The sequence below is a fragment of the Lepisma saccharinum genome, chromosome 11 (assembly GCF_977018435.1).
Source record: "Lepisma saccharinum chromosome 11, izLepSacc3.1, whole genome shotgun sequence".
Classification (NCBI taxonomy): domain Eukaryota; kingdom Metazoa; phylum Arthropoda; class Insecta; order Zygentoma; family Lepismatidae; genus Lepisma; species Lepisma saccharinum.
This window is the reverse complement of record NC_139239.1, coordinates 17,409,732-17,437,059: the sequence shown is the minus strand read 5'-3', so window position 1 is coordinate 17,437,059 and position 27,328 is coordinate 17,409,732. Positions and strand designations below refer to the sequence as shown.

Sequence of the window (27,328 nt, the reverse complement as noted above, 5' to 3'; positions counted from 1 at the left end):
CAAAACAAAAGACGCGGAATGCTTAGCGAAGGCATTGTGTTGCTTCACGACAATGCTTGTCCGCATACGGCCCAACAAACTCAAAATGTCATTACGTCATTCGGCTGGGAACAATTTGTTCGTCCGCCAACAGCCCTGACTTGGCACTAAGTGACTCCCATCTCTTTCTTCATCTGAAGAAGAAGTTTCTTGCTGGTCAGCGTTTCGACGAGGATGACGACTTCGAAGCAGCAGTGCATGGATGGCTTTCGTCACAGGCGGGAACATTCTATGATGATGGGATACGAAAACTAGTGCCACGCTACGACAAATGCTTGAACAATGGTGGAAACTACGTAGAAAAGTAGTTTAAGGTCTGTAGAATGCAATGCAAATAAAAAAAGATACGAAACCATTTTACTTTATTTTTTACACCCTTTCGGTACTTACTTTCCGAATACGCCTCGTATATACAAATGAAGTAGTATTATATGGATGTGAAACTTGGTCCCTTACATTAAAAGGGGTACATAAATTAAGAGAATCTGAAAATAAAACTCTTAGGAAAATATTTGGACGTAAAAGGGATGATGAAACAAGTGAGTGGAGAAGGTTACATAATGCAGAACTACACAATTTGTATTCATCTCCAGATATTATTAGAATAATTAAGTAAGAAGACTTAGGTGAGCAGGCCATGTAGCACGAATGAGAGAGAACAGAAGAATTTACAGGATTCTTGTTGGGAAACCTGATTGTAAGAGACCTGTATGAAGACCAAGATGAAGATGGAAGGATAACGTTTAGATGGATCTAAAGGAAATCGGTTAGGTTGGAAAAGATTGGATTGAACTTGCTTAGGATAGGGACAGATGGAAGACTTGTGTTGTTCGAGTTTAAGAAGGCTGAGTTAGTTAGTTATATAAGAGTAAATAATCTTGGGGGGGGGGGGCGGAGAAGCACAGAAGTTACTTAAGGGCTGAAGGGTCATCACATCACCTATCAATTTGTACATTGTTTTCAATTTCTCAGGTTTCGAAAATCTGTACTTTGGTTAATTATTATAGTAGTAGTGCCATTAAGGGTGATATCGGCACGGGCCGAGCATTAGCAGACCCTGGGTATAGTCTCGAGTTTTAAAATGCCTGTCTAGTTCTCATCTCGGTCTCGTTTCGAGCCTCGAAATATATAGTATAACCAATGTATACAGCGTGTCGCCGCACAAATTTCACATCCTATAGAGGTCATTAAGGAAGCAAATTTTCTTGATAAAAGATTTCTAACACCTTGATTCGATACTACAAAAATGGGAATTTTGTCCATAAAACATGCAACCACGGAGCACAGGCGTCGATTGACTTTGCAATTGAGATACTCAAATTATATGTATTATTTGTAAATGGTCAGGTACAGTCACCGGCAATAAAAGGGGACACCTAGATCATTAAATACTCGCTTCCCTGCAATGTGTGTTGCCTAACTCTACGGCGGTGGTAAAAGGTGCCATTGAAAATTTGCTATTAAAATCTACTTATCGCCTTGCAAGGAAACGAATATTTCAGGATCTAGGTGTCCCACTGTTATTGCCGGTGAGTGCACATGTTCGCTTGGTATGTTTGAAAAAGTCGAACAGTATTAGAAATTTTATCAACTATCATAAATTATAGTTTACCAAAATCTCGGACACTCATTCTATGAATACAAAGGAGATTGATGCGAATTTAATGCTTCATTTTACAAAGCAATTTAATTCATCGTTGTTAACTTATCAACGGTGGTTGATCCATACTGATTTTTCTATTTTTACTTTTAACCACTGTTACTTGCTTTTTTACATGTACACGCCAACGTCAGAAACTCCTGTCTCCGTGTTCAGGGCAGTGTGGTGTGTTACGTGGTCATATGTAAATAGTGCATGAACATAGGATGTGTATGGAGAAAGCCGTGGCATAAACGATAATGCCTGGGAGGGTTAATTAGCGGATGTTAAGGCTCCACCCTGTCTAGTAGTCTGGACAAGCAGACATGCTTAATGGTATGAATCGGTGTCCAAGATGGAAGGCAAATTAAAATTAAATGAGTATAGGCAACATAATGCCTGTGGGAGGATTATTTAGCGCCTTCACTAAATTTGCTTTCCGTATTGCACTCTGATTCATGATATCAAGCACGTGTGCCTGTCCAGACTACTAGACAGGTTGGAGCCTCAGTTAAATAATTCTGCTCACAGGCATTACCGTTCGTGTAATTGCAAACTCCAAACATATCCCGTGTTCGGGGACTATCTACACATGACCACGTAGTACAATACCGTACCCTGAAGGAGGAAACACACCCAATCTCAGAACCGTTCGTGGACAAGTACAGTGGTTAAAAGTCCAAACAGTTCACCATGGACTAAATTTCACTAAGCGAAGTTACATTTAGAAATACAATTGAATTTATTCACAAAACATTTTAATTTATCTGTGTAACAAAAAAGGGGGAAAAAACACTACGTTTTTGCAACACTGGCAGATGCATATGATACTGCATTAAAACGGATAACTGAGATTACCCAAACCTTCATACGTGAGCTTCTCAATGTGTATTCATATGGTTTGGAGAAAGCAGTGGCATGAACGATAGACAAAGATAAATAGCAGGAAGAAGATTAAAGAAAGAGAAGAAGGAAAAACAAGAGAAAAGAAAGAAAGAGAAACAGGAGGAAGAAGCCAAAAGAAAGAGATACAAGAAAAAGCGAAGTCATATTTTACACTGAACATACAAGGTCCGCCCATAAAGAAACCGAACTGTCAGAAAAAAATAACCAAACAAAAAAAAAAGTACCGTATTCTTGCAACATTGCAAAGAGCTATATCTAAACTTCCCGTCAGTGAATGTTTCAACCTGTTACAGGCAGTCGGTATCGGGGCAAGTGTGCGTCAGATGCAGGTCGTGTGCACGCGGCGTACAAAATACGCGCACCAAGATTGAACAACGTTACAGCATAAAGTTTTGTTACAAATTGGGTAAATCGTTTACCGAAACGTTACAGATGATACGGGCAGTGTATGGTGATGCAGAATTATCAAGAACCCAGGTGTATGACTGGTACAATCGTTTCAAAGGTGGACGTGAGAGTGTCGAGGATGAACCAAGATCAGGACGCCCTTCAAACGTCAAGTAATGACGACAATGTGGAGAAAGTTTTTTGATTCCCAAGGACTGATTCACCTTGAATTTGTCCCTGAAAACCAAACAATCGATCAGTGGTATTACATAGAAGTGCTTGGTCGACTCAAACATGATGAAGCGGGTTAGGAAGGATCTCTGTGATTCTGGCCAATGCTTTCTGTTACACGATAATGCTCGGCCTCATACCACATTGTCTGTACAACAATACCTTGCTAATCATTCAGTGACAGTGAACAATCATCCTCCATATTCTCCAGACTTATCGCCTGCTAATTTTTTCCTTTTTCCCAAGCTTAAGATGGCTATGAAAGGGCGAAGATTTGACGACGTCGCGGACATTAAATTAAATGTTACGTGTATTTTGCGAACACTTACTGTCAATGACTATCAACAGTGTTTCCAAGACCTGTACAAACGTTCGTCAAAGTGTATTGCCTCCTCTGGTGATTATTTTGAACGTGATAGTAATTTGAAGGTAATTACTTGTTTTCTTTCTTTAAAAAAAGTTCGGTTTCTTTATGGGCGAACCTTGTACATACATAGACAAGAAGACCTTCGTCATTTTAATTTTAATAAATACAAGTATAATCTGCAATCAGCTTACCTCCAGCCCTATGCAGTTTCGCCTCCAGTCGCAAGGTTTCTCCGTGGATGGTGCTTGGCGATTCTCCACACTCAGCATGCATGCCGTGAGTGTGAGGGTGGCCACAATCACTTCCCACGGATGAGAGGCACAAAAGCTGCCATGCGCCCGGAATACCCGGCTCAGCATCATGGAACCTGCAACAAATTTCACAATTTAATATATGTAAGTCTCGGTAAAAAGTAATTTAACTAAAAACATCTCTTCTCTGAACAAAAGTTCAGTTCACATATTATCATTACTGTTTCCTTTATATTTTTCTTTAATCTTAATAATATTATCGTCTAACTTTGCATTGCAATTTATTAGTTTTCCTACAAAGCTTTGTGCATACGTGCTACATAGGCTGATTCAACCATTGGGGTCGCCGTTGCCTTGTAAGCAAGGGGTCCCAGGCTCGATACCCGGTGGAGCCATATTGCACAGTGGTTCGGATTTCAGTTTGAAATGTAGGCCCAGTCCCGATTAACCTACCCGGGCATAAAATGAACATAAAACAAATTCGAACAAAATCCAAATCAACCATTTTGGTTTAATTAATCTGATAAGAATTTGTAACGAACTCAAATCTCTCGTTCTGCCTCTCACACTCAACTTTCTCGTTCACTTTTTAAAATATATGGATACTTACTTACAAATTAATTGCGAGTAGAATAATTAAGAAAAATAATAATTTTTTATACGATGCTTAAAAATGTTTACGGTATTCAACATGTCTTGACACTTGGTTGCAAATTTGTTCAAGTATCTGCTTCCTGCTTGATTAAAATGTGCATTCCTCAAATTCTTGCATGTTTCCACGTTTTACTGTAATGCATCAAGCATTATTTAATAGTACAGTCTGTTAAAAATGATAATTCTGTTGTAACATGATAAAAAATGGATGCGTGATAAGAAATGTAGATGAAGGTCCTCTGATCAAGGTGCAGTACATTTACTAATAACTTAAAAGATAAATATCACCAGGATATAACCTAATCTGTATCTAATCATAGGCACAGCTTGACTTGAAACAAAGTGTTCCTGAATCAACACATGTTGCGCCTTAGTTACGGGACGGTGGAAAGTGATGTTGCAAAGTAATGTTAGCAGAGGTACAAATTATACTGAAAGAAATCCAAAGCAATGTTTTAATGTGTAAACTGCAATTCTTCTTAATAAGAGTATTTACAGTCACAGCCTGCTTCTACTGTTATTCTACATAAAAAGCCCTGCTACTACAACACGTAATCTAATCAGGGTTGAGTCGATACCACTTTGAAATGAGCCATACCGATATTCTGACAGATTCCAACAGAGAAAATTGTAACAATTAAAACTTGTTTAAAGTACTGATTAATATTAGTGGGTGAGTATTTTACTCCAATTATAAGCATCAATTTACCAGAGTTTTGCTTTATAACATTAAAAAAAAATACATCAGAATATAAAAATACCGGTTATGTAATCACAAAATGCATAATAATGGTACAAAATCAAGGCAAACTTCGAATTTTTAATAACTTCCAGGATAATTATACTCCACGAAAGTGTCGTACGGTACCGATAACATAAAATCCAACCGATACTTTTCGATATCGATACCACTGGCATCGGCCGATACTGATACATCGGTATCGGCTGTCCTAAATCTAATGCTTCCGTCTCCTCGATGACTGAGCATCTTGAGTGCTGGACTCACGATCTCTCCGCTAACGTTCCCAGGTTCGAATCCTGGCGCGGGAACAGACATTCCTTTGTGAGTGTCCCTTCATCTAATCATCTAATCTCTATGATCGTGATTAAGTCTAAAGAGACAGAAAAGCGAGGCAGATTAAGAGAACCATAACACCAATACAATAATGTTGTTTCTAAAGAAAAACTGGACATGAATGAAAAGTGTTTCACTAAGACTTCACTATTGATAAGAAGTAAGTAACACGTTCTTCATTACCAAGCAGAAATGCAGCAATTACTATGCATCTAGTGTCACACCTTTCAGGACAATAAGAGCAATTTGATGTTACGAAACATTTCCTGTGCAAATTATTTTAACCTACTCTAGCTGTAGAATTCAGGAATCGGATCAGGTGAAGTTAAACGGGTATCGGAGTAGAGAAAAAGGATTCGATACCAGTTTCCAGAAACATTCTCAATTTACTTGCGTAATGTATTTTATATGTATTTGTGTTGCTTAATGTCACAGTTAACTCACTGATTAACCGTGACCATGAATATTACATGCTGACGGTAGAAACGAATCTACATCTCTCGTGGTGTTCTTGAAATTGGAAATAATTGACACGAAATACCTCCAACATGGTACTACAGTTCACTTCAATTGCATTGTTACTTCAGCCAGAAGTCAAGGATCGCCGTGAAAACTCAAATTTTGATGTGCATATTGAACATACATAGTATTTGGCTCCCGCATTTGGTGCAAGAGGTTCTGGGTTCAATTCCCGGTGGAAGTCCCCAAAATCTGTGTTGGCCCAACTTCATGAGGACACTTAGGGAGCTACTTGAAAACAAGAAGCAGCGGGTCCAGTCTCGAAAGCCAGAAAACAGCGACAATGGGAGTCTATGCGCTGACCACGTGTCACCCGACGAAACGGTCGCTCGGCAGGCCCTGGCACTCAAAGGGCTGTTGTATCATGGAGTTTACTATATTAGAATTTCGAACACTTAATATCTCTTCCTCTCTCTGTCACGCGCTCATATGATTTCAATAAACTACCCCTGCAATAATACGAGTTTAAATAAAAACAACGTTTGCAAACTTTGAAAATTCTGGCTTTTATTAGCCAGCCAGGTTTACTTTTGTGACATTGACATATGTGGATGGTTAACCTACAGGGATGAAACAAACCAGATTTCCGCGGAGTCAAAAAATATTTATCGATTGAAATTTTACAATAAGTTTGATGGAAGACAGCAAATTGTTCGCTACGGATCTTAAAGTAAAATAAATTTCAGAATGTAGCCTATTTGTGGGATTCTTCGAAACAACACTGAAATAAGCCCCAAGTCCAGTGAAACCTTAAGTATCGGCAGTACAAACCTTCACGGAAAAGATGTGCAGGAACACCACATGCAATACTCCAACTCTCTTGAGCGCCGGCGATATATTTACACACCTAATCTCACAATCTCTTGAACCAACACTCAATGAGAGAAACTTAGTGACTAACAACACTGAAAGAGTTTAAGAAAACCTCGTCGCAGATCTAAGCAGGTGTAAAAAATATCTTCGCGGAGTTCCAAGTAGTTTCTCGGTACTTCTGAACGGGATTCCCTTCATTTCGGAGGCAATCGATGGCACATGACTGCAAAGAAGCGAGGCATGACGCAAGCCTCTGTAAAGCTGAGAAACGCTAGGTATGATGATTCACAGTCAAGCGCACGCCACGCTTCCGAATATTAATTATCTTAACGCTTGTTGCCAACAGATGCCGCACCTAACAATGTAAGGTCAGTTACATAACAAAAGAGTTTAAATAAACTGCAAATGGATCCAGACAACTTGGAATATTCTGAAATTTATTGTTGTAACTTCGAATCGCATTTCATTTCCTTACACCGACATTAAGGAACAACTTTGAAAAATATAGTGGCAAATCTGTCGTCTTGTAATCAAGGGATCCCGGGTTCGATCCCTGGTGGAGGCAAATTGCACAGTGGTTCAGAGTACACTTTAAACTGAAGGTGCAGTGCCGATTAGCCTATCTGAGAATAAAATAAACCTAAAACAAAGAACCTAAAACAAACTTTGTAGCAATGAAAAGTAATAGAAAGTGTCTCTGAGCATATTAAGAAAACCAATATTTATGTACTTACAGATGTGAGAGAATGTAATTGACATGAAACGTATTTGGCGATGGTAAGAAAATAAACGGATAAATAATGAAATAAATGGATCGATAAAGGCAGGGGATTTCCCACTGAGCAAAAAATGAACTTTGTTGTGAACAATTTGCCATGCTACACGAGCAATTCCAATGCTGTGATATTAGTTTAAACCCTTACGTTTAACCGAACGCTAAAAATAAACTTCTGGATACAGCAACCTTCTAAAGATCAAAGTTTGCCAAACGGATTGCCAATGTGTAAGGCGTGGTCAACGTATCAAGTCCAATTGACATTATTATCTCGCTTTCTGGAGATTATTTCTCCTTCTTCTTCCTCTCTTGTAAACTACATCTATGTTTGCAATGGATAAGCATCGAAAAATGAGGTCGCATCTGGAGATCGAACCCAGAAATGAAAACAAACGGATTACCTTCCCTCTTAAGAAATGGCACCATAACTAATTTGACTGCAGATATGAATAGACATTACGTGACCTGAAAAATTTATGACCTCGCTGACATGAATTAAAATAAACACTATCGTGATATTAAACTGTAGCATGACGCGAATTGAAACAGTTCGACATGAAGTCCTTGAATAAGTTTAACGACTCGAGAGAAGCAAGGTTAGGAACTACGTAATGAACAGGACTTCATTAAACAATTTCTCCTCAGTGTCGTATCTCCGTCATCAAAGTCTTCTGCTTGCTTTCCACTAGGGGCGTGTTTGTGGTTGCCGGGACGGACTCGCGATTAGCAGTCTTCTCGAATAAACGCACACATAATTGAGATAGAGTGAGCATAAGGAAGAGAATCCACAGAACATTAAAATCCAACGCAATCAACCGCAACGTGTGGCATGAGTCAAGCAACAGCTGGCATATATGCAACACCAGGAACCTACTTGCGGAAATGGTACATACGAGAATTGTAATGAGTATTTTAAGGATCCATAACTTCGGATCGTGACAGGAGAGATATCACAGAATAAATATACTCAAATATGCATGCATATTAAAACTGAAAAAGAATCTGCCTGAATTAACAGGAAAGTGTCTATCAGGGGTTCATCGAGTATTTTCCATCTGGGGTGGGGGGATGTGTAAGTTAGTATTTAGGGAGTGTAAGGGTAGAGCCAAAATAGGCATAAATTGGGTCTTTGTGAAACGTTTAAGGGGGTGGCAAAATCACAGGTGTCTATACATGTATTGGCCAAAAGAATGTTAAGAATAGAACCAAGTCTGCACAGTTTAGTTTGAGAAAAGTAGCGTTCAAATAACGGTCCAATTACATAGGTTCTAAACCCGATGACTGTACAAACATCCGTACAGTGCTGGATAGTGTAGGTTATATGTTTGTAAATCAAGAAATTCAAAGCAATAAGAAATGAAATCCTATTTCCAGAATGTATAAATTACTAACTATTTTCAGCCGGTTCGGCGATCGACGTTCGATCTCGCCACCGAAGTCCCAGAAAAAAACGTCGGTATACGGTGCGGTATATGCTAGAAAAAACCTCTCAATTGCTACAACATAGTTGTGTGTCACGGTTGAATTTCTGAAATGGGAGTATTAATTTCTATTACTACAAAATTAATTAGTAATTTAATATTATTATGGTACAAATTTCATTCAATTATGTCAAAAAAGTACACAGAGATATGATATCGTAAACGTTGAACTGGGCCTACAAAATCTTCCCCTGTAATTTCTCAGATATCCATAATGCAACTCTGGCCTCCTTCTGGTGGAAGAGCTTTTAATCTTGCACACTTACAGCGAAGCCTGATTCTAATATAATTCAAGCCGCTGTACCATTCGCCGGCCTGAGGTAATACATTATACTGCTGTTGACAATTAGCTGTAGCAGTCACAACACGAGCAATAGTATACCGGAACAGGCCATGCGTAATCCGACATCACAGTTGCAACTTCGCCTGAATTATGTGGTCATGTCGTTCATAAGAATTCAGCCATCTTCCTATGAAGCAACTTCTCAAGGGAAAATGGGAGCCGCTTGTGGTACATTGCAGCAATGTAGCACGTGCCTCACAACGAACATGACATCAGTGTTATATAAAAAAAAATTTAAAAAAATAAAAATAAAAAAAAACACAGCAGCAAGGAAGTGAAGAAATTGGATAGATCTTGGAGGTATGTTCAATTACATCCGTTTTACTTTGAAGCCTTCAGAATTAAAAGACATGCGGTAAAATCACAGATGAAAGGTCGCACCTTAATCCTTCTCTTCCAAACGTGGATACTGATGAGCCACAGAATATGTCAAATGGAAGGTCACCAGGTGCTTGTTCGGAGATATTCAAAATCCCTACAACACACTAAGGCGCATAAATCTAAGAGAAAGGACAGACAATCATGTAATGGAACAAGAAACCATACCTGCAAGGCACGAATTAATATTGTTATCCAGACGAAAAATATGAGGATTTCTTAAAGCCTGACAAGAACATGGGTTTCAATATAAGTATTTTTAAAATATGAAATAATTTCCTTGAAGTTGGTAAGCATATTCATTATTTACATGCAGGCGATGTGCTGACATAATCTTCAAATGAGTAATCTATTCTTCGTGTATTCCTATTATTAAAACTATGCCCATACAACTTCGTCGTAATACAGAGAGGCTTTTGACTTTTGCCTAATACTTCTTGACTTCCCTACAGGATAGGGTGCTTAAAATTCACTCTAGAGCTTGAAATCTATTCGTTATTTTACGTCGCTTTTCTTCTAATATTGTATAATCGCGACGATGAAGATGGGTGATGATTGGATAAAACTGATGAAGCGACACTCGCAAAGACGACATACATGTACGTCCAGGTTGGGATTCGAACCCGAAAATTTCGGTGACGACATTGCAATTCGCTCGACCACCTAACCAGCTTGAAACATAACTCTCCCAAATTTGAAACTGTGATAGATATGTGATATTGAAGTTCAATGTGCCGCTTAACATTGAAGCCAAATGATGTAATGTTAAATCTATTGTGATGTTATTTTCGGAAATGAATAATCTTCATATAGTCTCTGATATACTGCTTTGTGTTATTTCATTCCACCACAGATATACATTAAAGTACTTAACAAATAAAATTATTATGTCCCTATCAGACAGCTTACGAAGATATCTCAGTGATTGCACACAAATAAGATGTATACCTAATGTTTAATTCTGCTACCAAGCATAGTATGATGTAACTCTGTACTGAAAACTGCGATGATGCCAACGGGACCTTTTTAGCATTTTGTTGACTTTCTCTTTTCTTTCTTCGAGTTGTACTTTTTACTTCCGTCAAAGCTGGGAGAGTCGTTCCAACCGAAGCCAGGTAGAAAGTGCAATGTCGACTTCTTTAAGGATAAAGCAAAACCAAACACGCGATAAACAGACAAAACACAGGCTGGGAGAATAACTTTCACGTCTACCTGTAAAAACCATGTAAAACAGAGGGGTCAAGTTTATATGAATGACCCTCAAAACCGGATATTAAATGTGCTTATGTTCACTTACATAAACATACACCAGTGGCGTATTCTGGGTTCAAAAGCTAGACTATCTGTTTTCAAGGAAAGGCGAAGACTATCCCTGGTATAACCGCATGTTAAGCGGCCAGAATCGGAGTTGAAAGATTTGTGATATATTGCGGAGCTTCTTGATGAAGCCCTGAGATGTAGCCAACTCCTAAGATATCAAGTTGCCAACTCCTGAGAAGCACCATCATTTTATTTAAATGTATATTTTATGCACATTTTATATTAGATTTTTCTTCTATATTGTAGTGTCTGGGCTTCGCAGATAGCCAAGCTAGTCTAGAATTTACGTTACTAACATCCACGTGTTAACGCTTTCGCCACAGTATATTCGACTGAAATATAGGCCGCTATTGTATTATTCGAATTAATAGAGCTGGAAACAGAACCTAATATTCGTAAGTAATTGTAGAACTGACAGACCTCAGTGGCAATGCCGAGTGTTCGGTTTCTACAACAACAAAAAGCACCAGCATATTATAAATGAGTTACTTGTTCTTTGGCTAAACGTAGAGAAAATGTGCACTGGAACATAATGTCCTCGTTTTCTTCTCTTTTCCATTAATCAACTTCTTGAGCAAAGGTTAATGGTGCTTACTTTTAACTGAGGTACAGTCTGCATAACAATCTGAAGCTGTCCAATCACAGAAAATGTGAGTTACTTAACAATCACCATTTGTTCTGGAGGAAGTTACATAAGATATTATAGGGGTGCAGTCTAGGGGTGCGTGTTTTTTTAATTGCCGGGCTACAAAACTTTATTTACGCCGACTGTACAATTCTACTATAGTAGAGTCCCGATAATTCGAGGTGGGCAGGACTGAAACTACGCAAGCCGGGATTCGAATCCGGAACCCCTGGCGTCATAGCGCGCATGATAACCACTCCGTCATAGAGACCGGCTCATAAGCTTTAAGGTTAGCCTTTGTGGATGCTCCTACTTTTATACATGGGAACGATGGGATAGCTGAGGGGATGCTTTGTGTAATTCGGGGGAGGATCCCCCACCACTTCTTGCACTGCTGCTCCTTAGAAAATCACAATGAAACTATGGGGAAAGGAATGAAGAGGGATGTCGCTGAACGTTTGTATACGTGTAAGGAAGGGTTGTTGACCTTGTTTTTATCACGTGTCTTCCCTGAAAACAGGAGTTTCCACTAACTGAACAAGGCTGAATATAGGTGACGCAGGAGAAAGCTCACCAAGGTCAGCTACAGGTGCGTCAGCGAATCAACAAAGAACATTATTACTACAGACTTAAAAAAAGAAAACAAGGAGGAAAAGAAAACACGTAAGGTGGAGACGCAAGAATAGGAAGGAGGGGAAGCTGAGCAACAAATCATTCTCCCAAAGCTTGACTTGTACCATCATTCCTCCAAGTGGCTGCTAGGAAAATATTTTGACAGTTCCTAGTTTACTTCATAGTCACACACTGTCGAGTGTAAATGCTGCAGGAGAAAAGGTTAATTGTACGTTACTTCATAAGTCACTATTTACTTGGCTTCGATTTCAATTAGCACTTTACAAATATGCATGCATGTGTACCCTAAAAATGGCCAAAATAAGACTTACAAGCTGAAAATGTAAGAGTAATTCTAAGAAAAGCAAAATTCAGAGACATATATCTAGACAAATCATGTTACATATGACTGATGTAATGACTTAGGATTGGCTATAATGTTTGTATGAAACTATATAATGTCATTCTCTTACAGCTGTAATGTTTTCAGAAAAAAAATAACGCCCGTGACATAAGAACAACTGCTGCTTTAAATTGTTCTTTGTAAACACTTGATCTTTCAATGAATGTCAGAAGTTTTCGTGTTTGCCTGTTCATCTCACAGAAATATGAGCGCTAATAAATGAAGCTGTCTTCTATGTTTTCTGAAATGTGTCCGTAATTTATATGATAATAGATAATAATTACAGCCTACGTCTCCACAATGTAACAGTAAAATACATGTCAATAGTGATTGTGTAAAGTAAAGCTTCCATATGATTAGTTTAAAGAACACACAAGTTTCAAAGTTTCAAAATGTTTCGTCCGTATCTATGAAGTTACCTGTAACTTTGAAATATTACTAAAAACTACAAAGTGTAACGTTTGTTCAGTATTTATATAAAACCACTATTTGTTTTTGCAGTGAAGTGTCCCTTAAAACGCATCGTTGACTCTACGCTGTAAAACGTTTATCCCTCTTCGTGGAAATACAGTAACATACTATTTTACAGTACATAAAGAGAGACAAGCTAATTTAATATTAATTGTGCTTTGTATCGCAGTACATTTCTGGAAAAAATCGCTCTCTCCTTTCACTTAATTAACATATTTTTAACAAAATTAAGAGAATACACAGTACAAGCATGATTTTATGAACAAAACTCCTGGGATGTTAAAATAACACTAACAATGACAAGAAGATGGCAAAAATGTGAACTAAAGCTAGAATATGGTGCAAAATAATGCATTTATATGACCAGAGCCATAGCGTTCACAGATTGATTTGGCTTACTTTACTTCGCTTCTCAGCCACTTTTGGCTAATCGCGAAGATGAGGATGAGTGGTGATGATCAAGGGGCACTCTCAAGGAACACTCATGCCCAGGCTAACCACTCCGCCACAGAGGTCGGCATAATGTTAACTGAAACCAAACAAATGTTTAACTTAGGAGCGCTAAACGGGTCGAGATAAAAATATGACAAAATTCGAGACCTGATAATTAACATTACTTCTTTTTATATTTGGAAGCTTCTTTGATGTGGTAATACGATGTCATCTTTCAAGCCTTGCAGTGTCGAGCGAAAGTGCGACTTCTTCGACGATACGTGATAGCGTGGAGAAAGCTCCATGTTACCCAACTGCAAATGGAAAATCTTTCCCAGATATAACGATCATTACTCAACCTATTGCACCGGAGAAAGCTTCTGGAGATACACCACTATTCTGCATTTCACGACCAGGAAGTGTAAAAAGATTTAAAAGAAATCGGCCGACCTTGTCCGTGTTTAACTGAAAGGCATTCCTAACAGCTTTTTCCGATCGACCTAATTGCACACTGGTTTCAAATTTTTAACCACTGGAGTTACTGAAATTTCATAGCAGAAATGAAAGTGCGAGATTCGAATCAGTTTGAATGCTGCTAGGAACTACTGTACCTGACATCTATAATCAAGAACAGAGGCAGGTATTTACGGAATCCTGATAATCACATACTAGATAAACACTTGATTTTACTTAATGTGAACGAACTAGGAGGTTTTGACTAGTAATCGGTGTATTAAACAATCTTAACATGGGATCCTAAATGCGAAATATAAGCACAATCGCGATTTATCGTGAACATTTCATTTTAATGCAAATTTCATGAACTAAAAGTTGCAGATAGACGCCTTGGAATGTCAGGAAAACGAAGATTGAAAGATGTCCAATCATGCAGTTTGAGATAAAATGTAGGACATACATTGAATTAGTAAAGTAATAAATGTAAATTAATTACTCTGTCATATTGAATAAATAACTTCATAATGAACGATATATGAATTTATATTCTCCAAAGTAATTAATGTTTGGAAAAAAAAAACAAATGAACACATAATGGAGTTTGTGTTTTAAGATCACTTAATGCACAGTCAGACTAATTGGGGCTGGATCTACAGTTTAAAGTGGAATCCGAACCACAATATGCCTTCACCGGGTATCGAACCCGGGATCCCTTGATTACAAGGCGACCACGTTACCACTACGTTATGGGGAAGGCCCGAACGTAAAAACAAACAACATTGGCAGAAAGAAAAGAATTTTTAGTTCTGATTCTCACACTGTCACTTTAAAATAACATATATTCTTAATACAGAGGGGAGCCACTGAACGGAACACACATTTACCAGATGTATTCAATCTATAATATCAATTATTGTATTTGCGGATCGTAATGTTCATATGAATAAGTACATCAACTGTAAGAAAATTCTACTTTTGATCTACAACAATATCCATTAGCAGAAATACTAAAATACACAAGTAGTAAAATTAATAGTAGAACCACCGTATGAGGCACAAGAAAATATGCGGTTCGCCAAGTTCAAAACTTAGGTGCCCAACCTCCCACTCATCTACCAATCCACAAACATCAATTCCTGCATTCCATCGTGCATCCGTTCCCTCTCACATTCCCGGCCCAGGTTACGTGCGGTTTTTCTCGTTTTGCTGTTTAAACACTCTTTAGGAGTCCGCGTATACGTGTTTGCTGTCGAGTTATTGAACAAACCGTAGGAAAATGTCACCACCGTGCGAAAAATGATTTTGCCCGACGAGGAGAAAAGAGGCCTCGTTTGATTCAAAAACTACTCGGCACGTTCTTTCTTGCCTTCTCGGACACACCTACGTAAATGTCATTGGCCTCAAGTATAGGCTCATTTCGTGATCTGAATAAGCTGGTCGAAAGATTTAGTTTTTTACTTGCACATGATTATATTATTAGGCTGGGGATATCATAACATGTATTTTTTTCCTTGGCCAGAAACAGTTTCAGGATATTTCTGAGAGGTATACACGAGTTTTATAGTGCCTGCTTTTGCTTGTTATAGCCACAAGTTTGGAAGTAATCTCCTTATTTGGAAGATTACTGCCGTTTGAGTGCCTAAAATTTCTTAAAAACCTATGGAAAAATGCTTTTACCATCTACGAGGAGGAGTAAAATGAAAACCTTAAAAGTGTCATAAAATGTTGAATATTTATGGGTCATTCCATGTCAAATCAGGCAGGAGTTGACCCTCATAGTCACCAATTTTGATGATATTTGGTACACAGCTTTGCTTTGCTCCAGAACCGACACCTGTGAAAGGATTTTGCTGAAATATGATTATTACATATTATATGAGGGTTGTTCAAAATGTCATTTTTGAGCAACATGCTCTTGTCAATTATGTATATCTCGAGAACGAATGAAGATACAGAAGCGTTCTTGAGCTCGTTGTAAAGAGGAAAGACTGTTTCATATTATGTTGAAACTTAGTAAAATTTAAACACTCTGTTCAAATGTTCAAATTTCAAGTTTGAACAGCTCAAAACACCCCCCAATCGATTTTTCTTATTTTTTTATATTTTTAATTATCATTCTTCCTCTTCATACTGAGAAAGTGTTATCGAGATGTTTTTTGAGAGACGTGCGGCAGATGTTGGTGAAATTAAGGAACGAACGAATGTTAACATAATGTTCTCGCCGCCTCCTTTTTATCACACAGACTGTACGAATTTATTTGGAAATTATACCTTGGCATGTTGTGTAATTTCTAATCGAGTCCATCACATAATACAGGAGCAAACCCCTTACTGAAGACAAAAATAATGTTAAGGACTCTTGCAATAAAATAAAAAGTATTGAAAATAAATTAATTCGGAATAAAATAAAATAAAAATAAAAACAGTCGAAACACTATGGAGAATACGTTTGTTTTGGGAATATTTTTAAGACTGATAACTAATAGAGGCGATTGGGTGCCGAACCTTGGGGGTTGGGGAGAAAGGGAAGTTAATTTTCTTATTAGACAAGACTTTGCATTAAGAGGCCGTCCATAGTGCGAAGAAAAAAGTGGCAAAAAGTTGGGGGGTAATTGCCCCTAATCACCGCCATTGCTTCTAACTCACAGTTATTCTCATAAAATATTATAAGGTACTAATTTTTTTCTCAAACATTCCCGACATTCGTTGTTTTCCCCCCCTTTGTTTCTTTTCGCTAAAACAGAAGTTTTCACAACACGCCCACATCTCGTCCCCACAAATGCGGCTGAAAATATGGAAACAGTAACGTATAAATTAGCAATAACAGCACAAAATGAAGCCAATTATCAAGTGGAATATCATCTGTCCCTGAACAGTAAGTATATAATCCTTTAGCGCGACAAAAATGAAAAGTCTCATCATAGGGACGCTGCAGCTCAGTTCATTGCTGATGCAGGACAAATTTCAATCTCATTTTTCTCCCATACACAGGGTGTTTCTAAAGGTCGTTTACAACGCTTGGGAGGTGATTCCTCACACGAAAACAAGCAAAAAGTCTAAGTTCCATTTTTAAGACTGAGGCTTCGTTTCCGAGATAGGAGCCTCGCAAAAGGTGACAAAGTGAACGTCACACCTGACTGGGACGAATACTATAACAGATAGAGAGGCGGTTCCAAGGGAATCATAAAGGAATCGTATGTGCTCAGTCCGGAAGTCACTATGAAAAGTTCACTGCACGCATGCGCAATGGAGTCCTCAAAGGAATTGGGGATTTCCAGCAAGAACAATACATGGAAAGGGTATGTAACGCAGCAAGAAGGACCGTGACAATGAGAAATGCGTTCAAGACAACACATCCCGACCTCAAACATCAAAACATGAGCACCGAACACAAAATCCGAAAAGTTGAGCATGGTTGCATACCCCAGTTACACGCGAGGAATGAACGAATCATGTCATGTGGCATACGAGAGACACATTACTCCACCAGGAGGAGGAAAAGAAAAACACAATATCAGATGATTGCGAGAACGTGTATTTTTACACGCGACAACTACGTAATATCCCCCCCCCACACACACACACAACAAACAACAAATGCTACAATGTCTTATGCACAGACAGTGCGTGTCACTGTACACCAACTGAAGACGTCACTTTCACCACACAAAGGGGGTGGGGAGCAATACCAAAAGTGTTCGCACGCGATCATTGTGACGTAAAAGAGACCAGTTTTGGAAGCGCTGCACAGGCAAGTCTGGCTCTCGTAGTCTACGTTTGACCTTCATGACTGCTGTTCCCGCGAGAGGAGCTCGAAGGGTTGGTTCTCTCCGGCAGTCGTTCCAGTCGTGTTGCAGGTGCTGGGATATGATCAGCAGTTCACTCTAGGTTGTCATACGTATTGAAGAGTACTAGTATGTTGTATTGAAAGAAGTTGACGTGGTGGAGTGGGCAAGTCAAGTATCGCAACAATTGGTCTGTGGTGTTCGTACGGTGATACGGCCAATTTGTGCAGTGTGCCAGTGTTAAACAAAAACAATACTTTGCAGTTCCAGCTCCCTATTACACAGATGGCTGCGTATACGACCCAGCAGCAAGCAGACATGCATCTCATGTATGGGGAGGCACGTGGTAATAGCCGTGAGGCAAGGCGTCTTTATGGAGAACGCTTTCCACATAGACGTTTACCGTCTCACACCTTCTTTCAGGTAGTGGACAGTCGACTGCGTGAAACAGGGTCAGTGTTACAACCGCGGCAAGAAGTTGGAAGACCCCGAAGTGTACGCACACATCAGTTTGCAGAAGATGTGTTAACATAACATCCTGGCACCAGTACGCGAGTGCTCGCTCGGGCACGAAACACGTTTCATGTGAATGTTTGGCGAGTGTTGTCAGAGGAAGGAATGCACCCTTTTAAACTGCAGAAAGTACAAGAACTGTTACCTCGTGACTTTCGCCCTCGTATGGAGTTTTGCCAATGGTTGTTGCATCAGCTGGACACAAACCCTCACTTCGGGGCAAACGTATTGTGGACAGATGAAGCCATTTTCACCAGGATGGATGTCTTCTATAGTAGAAACAGTCATGTATGGGACTTTGACAACCCACATGCACTTTTTGTGGCCCATCACCAGCACAGGTTTTCAGTGAATGTGTGGTGCGGGATAGTACATGATCATTTAATTGGACCACACATTCTCCCTGTTCGCCTGAATGGTCGCACGTATCATGCATTTCTTAGTGAGGTTCTGTCTGAACTGTTGGAGACCGTACCTTTGGCACTGCGGCAAGAAATGTAGTACCAACACGATGGTGCACCAGCTCATTTCGATTGTAATGTACGACATTTCCTGCATGACGTGTTTCGCAATAGGTTCATTGGTAGGGATGAGCCTGTGCCTTGGTCACCGAGGTCGCCAGATCTCAACCCTCTCGATTTTTTCTTCTGGGGAGAAATGAAAACCCTCGTATACGACACACCTGTCACATCAGCTGAGGACCTCGTTGCTCGCATCAACGTCACCGCCGCGACGGTAGCAGATACACCTGGCTTGTTTGCTCGTACTCGACAATCCTTGATTCGTCGCTGTCATCTCTGCGTAGAAGTAAACGGCAGACATCTTGAAAACCATCTGTGATTATTGCCCTTGGCAAATCTCAGTGAGAACACTCTTGGTATTGCTCCCCACCCCCTTTGTGTGGTGAAAGTGACATCTTCAGTTGGTGTACAGTGACACGCACTGTCTGTGCATAAGACATTGTAGCATTTGCTGTTTGTGGTGTGTGTGTGGGGGGGGGGATATTACGTAGTTGTCGCGTGTAAAAATACACGTTCTCGCAATCATCTGATATTGTGTTTTTCTTTTCCTCCTCCTGGTGGAGTAATGTGTCTCTCGTATGCCACATGACATGATTCGTTCATTCCTCGCGTGTAACTGGGGTATGCAACCATGCTCAACTTTTCGGATTTTGTGTTCGGTGCTCATGTTTTGATGTTTGAGGTCGGGATGTGTTGTCTTGAACGCATTTCTCATTGTCACGGTCCTTCTTGCTGCGTTACATACCCTTTCCATGTATTGTTCTTGCTGGAAATCCCCACTTCCTTTGAGGACTCCATTGCGCATGCGTGCAGTGAACTTTTCATAGTGACTTCCGGACTGAGCACATACGATTCCTTTATGATTCCCTTGGAACCGCCTCTCTATCTGTGATAGTATTCGTCCCAGTTAGGTGTGACGTTCACTTTGTCACCTTTTGCGAGGCTCCTATCTCGGAAACGAAGCCTCAGTCTTAAAAATGGAACTTAGACTTTTTGCTTGTTTTCGTGTGAGGAATCACCTCCCAAGCGTTGTAAACGACCTTTAGAAACACCCTGTATAAAAAAGCTAGATAAAACTTTCTTAGTATGAAGAGGAGGGATCATAGTTAAAAATATCCAAAAATGAAAAAAATCGATCGGGGGTGTTTTGAGCTGTTCAAACTTGAAATTTGAACATTTGAACAGAGAGTTCAAATTTTACTAAGTTTCAACATTTGATCATCTCATAATATGCAACAGTCTTTCCTCTTTACAACGAGCTCAAGAACGCTTCTGTATCTTCATTCGTTCTCGAGATATACTTACTGAAAAGAGCATGTTGCTCAAAAATGACATTTTGAACAACCCTCATATAATTTGTGATAATCATATTTCAGCAAAATCCTTTCACAGGTGTCGGTTCTGGAGCAAAGCAAAGGTGTGTACCAAATATCATCAAAATCGGTGACTATGAGGGTCAACTCCTGCCTGATTTGACATGAAATGACCCTTATGCTATTGTGATGAGATTTGGTGGTACTTTACTTTCTCTCCAATAGGTGGTAGAATAGTGTTGGAGACCAGTCGTCGTTGTGGGATCAATTTCAAGATGGCCGCCCCACTAACAACATGCACCAAGGAAGAACAGCGTTCTGTGATCAGATTTTTGACGAGTGAGGTTATTAAACCTATGGATATTCATCGTAGAATGAAGACGCAGTATAGTGAAGCTTGTGTGTCACAGCAACAGGTATATGAGTGGAGTAGGAAATTCAGAAGTAGTGTGACATCTGTTACAGATGCTCTTCGTCCAGGCCAAGCACATCGAGTTGTGACGCCGGAGAATATAGCTGCTGTTGAGGCAGTTCTATGTGATAATCGTCAAGTGACTGTGGATGAAATAGCTACCATTATAGGTATTAGTTATGATGCAGCACATAACATCATTCATGACGTACTCCTGTTTCGTAAAGTGTCGGCCAGGTGGGTACCATGTCATCTGACAGACGAGCTGAAAATGCAACGTGTTCATGCCTGTGTGGAACTTTTGCGGCGCTCCAAACAAGAGGGCAATGACTCTTTTAAGAGACTTGTAACTGGAGATGAAACATGGGTCCATTATTACATTCCAGAAACAAAGAAAACAAGCATGGAATGGCGCCATTCATCTTCCCCTAAACCCAAAAAGTTTCGTCCACAAGCATGCTGGTCATGCTGACCCTTTTCTGGGACCAAAACGGCGTTATTCTTGAGCACTACACGCCTAGGGGACACACAGTAACTAGTGCTTCATATTTTGATTTCATGAAGAACCAGCTGAAACCCGCTAAGGTCAAGGCGACGCGGACTGCTGTCGTCAGGTGTCATTTTGCAGCATGACAATGCTAAGCCACATACTGCCCGAATGACTGTTGCGACAATTAACGATTTGCATTTTGAGTGCCTACCCCATCCTCCTTACTCCCCAGATTTGGCCCCAAGTGATTACCACTTGTTTGGACCACTTAAGGAGGCACTAGGAGGACAGAAGTTCCGTTCTGATGACGCAACCAACCAAAATACTTTTTCTCCGGGGCATACAAGCACTTCGTAAACGATGGGAAACTTGCATTCAACACCGAGGAGATTATGTAGAAAAATAATAACCATTTGTTTCACTTCCACTGAATACATATATTTTTACAGCACTTTTAAGGTTTTCATTTGACTCATCCTCGTATATATTCTGGTTGGATTTAGATTGATTGATTTGTTTTATTTTACTTCGCAGTTTGTGCTTTTTGGCTAAATTGCGAAGATGGGGATGAGTGATGAAATTGATGAATGAACATTTACAAACAAACATGCCCAGCGGGATTCGAACCCAGGGCCCCTGGCGTCGCAGAGCGCTGTGCTAACCACTCAACCACGGGATCCGGCAAGTTGGATTTCGAGTTTCATCTTTCATTTTTTCTTTTGACCACGTCCCTCAATTTTATCACTTTGTGCAATCGAATAGTGCCAAAATCAGTTTTAGAATTGCTGAAAACAACTGCAATTCAAGAGGAAACCACTGCTCTTATTACAGAAAAGGAAGAAATAACTAGTTGTTCTGTCCTGTGGATCGGAGGCACGAGTTAGAAAGGATCCACGCGCAAGTGCCAGTCATTGTTATGAGTTATCCTGTTTGTTATGCGGCCACGCCTATCTTCATTGCCATTTCAGTTGCATAGAGCCAAGGATATTTTGTTAATTCCTCTGCTCCAAATATGATGAGATTCTGACTAGATATCATGAAGCGAGAGTATAAATATTTTCTTTAAACCGCAACAAAAATGAAACACTTTTAATGAAATAAGTCGAATAATCAGAGTGCTCGTAAAACTTCTGTGTACTCGTGAAATTGTTGAGGGCCTCCCGGATGGCGTAGTGGTAGCGTCGTTGCCTGTAATCAAGGGGTCCCGGGTTCGATACCCGGTGGAGGCACATAGTGGTTCGGGTCCCACTTTAACCCGTAGGTCCAGTCCCAATTAGCCTCACTGTGCATTAAGTGGACTTAAAACACCAACTCAATCAATCAATCGTGAAATTTTTGATCATGTTCAAGCTCACAGCTGAAATCTCCTAGCATGTATCTTAATACTGAACGTATCCGAAACTGATAGGTTATTGACAAACTATAAAGATCAAGTATCTGGTGTGTCACGAAGGCAGCCGGGGTGTGGCAGTAGGGCCGCGCACATTCTCGATCTTGCCTTGTCTCAAGGAACCCATTGATTAGAGGCTGAGTAAACTCCGATATTATGCAACAACATTGCAGGAAAAATTCCCACTCAAGTAGTTGGAAGAACGAATTAACGTATTCGATGACGCACTAGGTTGCGGCATAACAAACCACACATGCACAAATTGGAATCAAAGATCACGATGCAAGATTGTACTTCCCACAGTAGTTTGTGTTCAGAAAAATGGAAGAAATGAGCTAAGAATAAAAAAAAATTATCCACCTGAAACAGGGTAACTAACGTGTGAATCCAAGTTTTTAGCAGGAAAATTGGATGTAGTACAAACAATGTATATATGCAATTTAGTTGCGCAATTATGACAATTACACTCATTATACATTATTACACACAGTCGATTGCAACAAGCCGCGTTCGCCAAACAATTCTTTCAACATGACTTCAGAATCTTCAATTTGGTCCAAAAGATTGCTTGCATTCGTCAGTTACATGTTCAAATCGAACTATGCTGTTTATGCCAAGAACAGGAATAGCCAACAAATTATGATTTCTACTATCCTGATTAACTTCCTGAAAGACACGTTTAGAACCTCCGAATATCGGGATAGCATCCAGCTCCAGTTTATGAATACATTTTTCATTGAGGCACAGTGGCATTGTGCACAATGTGTTTATTCCTAGATTCATATTCAGGCCTGTCTCCTAATCCTAAAACATGTAGTTTTTGTTCATCGTGAAAAATTCTTAATGTCGCCGTATTATGAGCAGTTCAGTTTAATGTAATAGTTCCAAATTTCAACTTACCAATTAAAAAGTATGCAGTGAGTAGAAATAAACAATATTAGAACATCCGTTTCATCAGGTAGGCCTGAATTTATTCTCGCCTAGTTTCAGCTCAAAATGCAGGTTTTAAAAATATACGAAATGTTTCAAAACGCGCTAAAATTTGAACTTCTGTGCCTCGTTTCCAACGTTTTGTTACTCAACCCGTGGAATTTTCTCAATACCAAATGCTGAAAAAATACGTGGGAATTTCAGACCTACTTATTACTCAGATTTTTCAACAAAAGTAGTGTAATTTTGTGACTCCCACCCCAACTCTGATTTCTTGACCAAACGACCACAAAAAGTTGAAAAACTCACTTTCTCTCCCCGTTCCGCGCCTCATTTATTGTGCTGACGATGTTTCACGGGGGCAAAAAGGCAGTGATGAGTGAAAGATGAGCTCTCATCCTCTCATCCTCTCATCTTCTCATTCTCTCATTCTCTCATTCTCTCATCTTCTCATCTTCTCATCTTCTCATCCTCTAAAATGTTTGTAGATCGTGACCTTTGTAAACCTCTCTCTCGAGAACGATGTGCCACACACACACACACACACATACACTCACTTTCTCTCCCCGTTCCGCGCCTTCTCTCATCTTCTCATCTTCTCATCTTCTCATCCTCCAAAATGTTTGTAGATCGTGACCTTTGTAAACCTCTCTCTCGAGAACGATGTGCCACACACACACACACACACACTACACACACACACATACACTCATTTTCTCTCCACGTTCCGTGCCTTATTTATTACGCTGGCGATGTTTCAGGGCGCAGAAAAGCAGTGATGAGTGAAAGATGAGCTCTCATCTTCTCATCTTCTTATTCTCTTATTTTTGAAGGACCAAATGTTTGTAGATCGTGACCTTTGTAAACCTCTCTCTCGGGAACGATGTGGCACACACATACACACGCGCGCGCGTGTATTATTTTCTCTCCCTGTTCCGCGCCTCATTATTGCGCTGACGATGTTTCACGGGTGCAGAAAAGCAGTGATGAGTGAAAGATGAGCTCTCATCCTCTCATCCTCTCATCTTCTCATCCTCTCATCCTCTCATCCTCTTATCCTCTCATCCTCTCATCTTCTCATCCTCTCATCCTCTCATCCTCTCATCTTCTTATTCTCTCCACCTTCAGAATATTGTCGTCAACATTAGAGATGAAGTTGGAGTGCTGGAATCAACGGGAACAAATATTTATATATCGTGACCTTCGTAAACCTCTCTCTTGGGGGAAGGATGTGGCATATACACACGTGTGCGCGTGCGCGTATGCCTTTTATTATTTCCGTATTGTAACACAAACAAACAAACAAACAAAATAATAATTGTTGTTTTTTAGGATACCTGGCCCCTATAACCTCGCCAGGGTGCGTGGTGCCCAACCAAAAAGTAAAAAAAGGTTCTCTAACGGCTGCGGTTATAGATTACCGCACCTCTGTAGAGTTTCACGTGTTTTTACTGCGTAGCGTTGTTGTTTTGGTACAAGGCATCCGTCATGATCAAAATTTCCTTGTAATTTTGGTAATCTTCGTCTGTGTAATCTCTTGGCTGCTTTTTTGGTGATGAGTTCCCACAGTCCAACCGTGCCGGGATGCCTGTTCCAGCTGTTTTTCTCACCCAAATTGACTTTCACGTTGTCACCCTCGAACGTGACTTTCGATTTTCCGATTTTCCAAACCACGCCCTCGTTGAGTTCCATGGTTGGGTACAATCCGAAAACCTCGTTTTTCTCGAACTAAACTCAACGGCCTGTTGGTAAATCAATTTTCGGAACGCTGCTCTTCTTGCTGGAACAGTGACGATTTCGGATTCGCGACGATCGACATGACGAGGAAACCCAACGACGGAAAATACAAAAACAAAATTAACGACTTTCTAAACGTTGCAACGTTGTGAGATGTGAAGATCAGCTTCCGTACAACCGGCTGGATTTGTAACGCCGCGATAAACATTAACTTCCGTACCGGGCAGAATGCCTGTTCCGGCGGCGTGGAATTCGCGCCACTCCCCAAGTTCACGTTGAAAGGGGAGAGGCCGGCTGCGACCATGATGCTCGGGTAGAGTGACGTAAAGTCCAATGTCAAAATAATCTCATCCTCCGTTCTGTTTTTTGAGTGCCACGTTCATGTGAGGGTTACGGCGTACGAGGAGAGGTCCCCGAAAAGGTAACGCACCACTTCGATGCCGTCCAATTCGAGTTTCGGACGACCAGAAAATCAGAGGCAATATTGATACGACCTAGTAAGTTGGCAACATTAGTAGACCCAAATGGAGAGTTCTGCGACCGAAAGTGAGGCTCGGTGAGGCTCGCCTTAATGGTTTGCTCTTGTAAGGCATAAGCCTTATTTTCTTGCAGTGTTGCCAACATCTTACTCGAAAAAAATCACTAAGCTTTCTCTCCACGTTCTACTGCATAGGGTATCCTCGGGCAAACGCATGGGAAAGAGCACCGTGTGACTTCTCGTCGATATTTTGGTTCCCGCTTTGAATCCTCCCGCCTGATAGTATGCTACGTCTGTTTTGGATAATTTCAAAGTTCCCACTGCCGTCGACGTGATGCCTGGATAATCTATTCTGTCGATGACGGTGTTGTGTTTCCTCCCCTCCACCTGCGAGAACAGGTGAGGCACGAAGTTGTCCACGAGTATCAAATTTGCTGCTGCGGGGAACGCGTATCCGCTTTTCTTCTTTACCACGTCGAATTCAAGGTAGAGGTCTGCTCTGTGAGGATGAACGAACCCGTCCCCTACGTCCACGTCGTATTCGATCTTTCTGTTCGCTTCGTTCAAATTTCCGAGCATAGGTTCTATTCATATTTTACTCACGTATAGGCGTACGTGATGAATCCGAAAACAGATTTCTCCTAAGTCTTACCGTTTCCAAGATAACCCCACTTCCGGTCGCTATTTTCGATTTCCGAACATAGATTCTATTCATACTTTTTCTCACATATAGGCGTACGTGATGAATCAGCAAACATATTTTTTCTAAGTCTTGCTGTTTCCAAGATAACCCTATTTCCGGTCGCTATTTTGGATTTCCGAGCATAGGTTCTATTCATATTTTACTCACATATAGGCGTACGTGACGAATCCGCAAACAGATTTCTCCTAAGTCTTACCGTTTCCAAGATAACGCCACTTCCGGTCGCCATTTTGGATTTCCGAGCATAGGTTCTATTCATACTTTTTCTCACATATAGGCGTACGTGATGAATCCGCAAACAGATTTCTCCTAAGTCTTACCGTTTCCAAGATAACGCCACTTCCGGTCGCCATTTTGGATTTCCGAACATAGGTTCTATTCATACTTTTTCTCACGTATAGGTGTACATGATGAATCACCAAACAGATTTTTCCTAAGTCTTACCGTTTCCAAGATAACCCCACTTCCGGTCGCCATTTTGAATTTTCGAGCATAGGTCCTATTCATACTTTTTTCTCACATATAGGTGTACATGACGAATCCGCAAACAGATTCTTGCTAAGTCTTACTGTTTCCAAGATAACCCCATTTCCGGTCGCCATTTTCGATTTCCGAACATAGGTTCTATTCATACTTTTCCCACGTATAGGTGTACGTGATGAATCACCAAACAGATTTTTCATAAGTCATGAATTGGAGAGTTCTATGACAACCTATATTAATTCTCGTAAGAGAACAGAACGTGTCCTACGGGGCAAGTTAAGGGGCATGTGCATGGCCAAAGGGGAAGTTCCTTTGCGCGCTCAAGCATGCTTTAATTTTATTATATTTTCAGATTGACCACAAAACAAGGTGTTGACAGGCAGTGTGTATATATAT

At 40.2% G+C, this 27,328-nt stretch overlaps 1 protein-coding gene across 2 annotated transcripts in view; it reads right to left on the bottom strand.

The window, feature by feature from the left end:
• Positions 1-27,328, bottom strand: part of Hmgcr (HMG coenzyme A reductase) — a 231,876-nt gene that overhangs the window by 71,342 nt on the left and 133,206 nt on the right. For both annotated transcript variants that reach the window (XM_083130762.1, XM_083130763.1), the window contains one exon: positions 3,761-3,936. In XM_083130762.1, coding sequence (XP_082986888.1) covers positions 3,761-3,931 — 171 coding nt within the window. In that variant the 5' untranslated portion in view covers positions 3,932-3,936. The remainder of the gene's footprint in view (positions 1-3,760; positions 3,937-27,328) is intronic.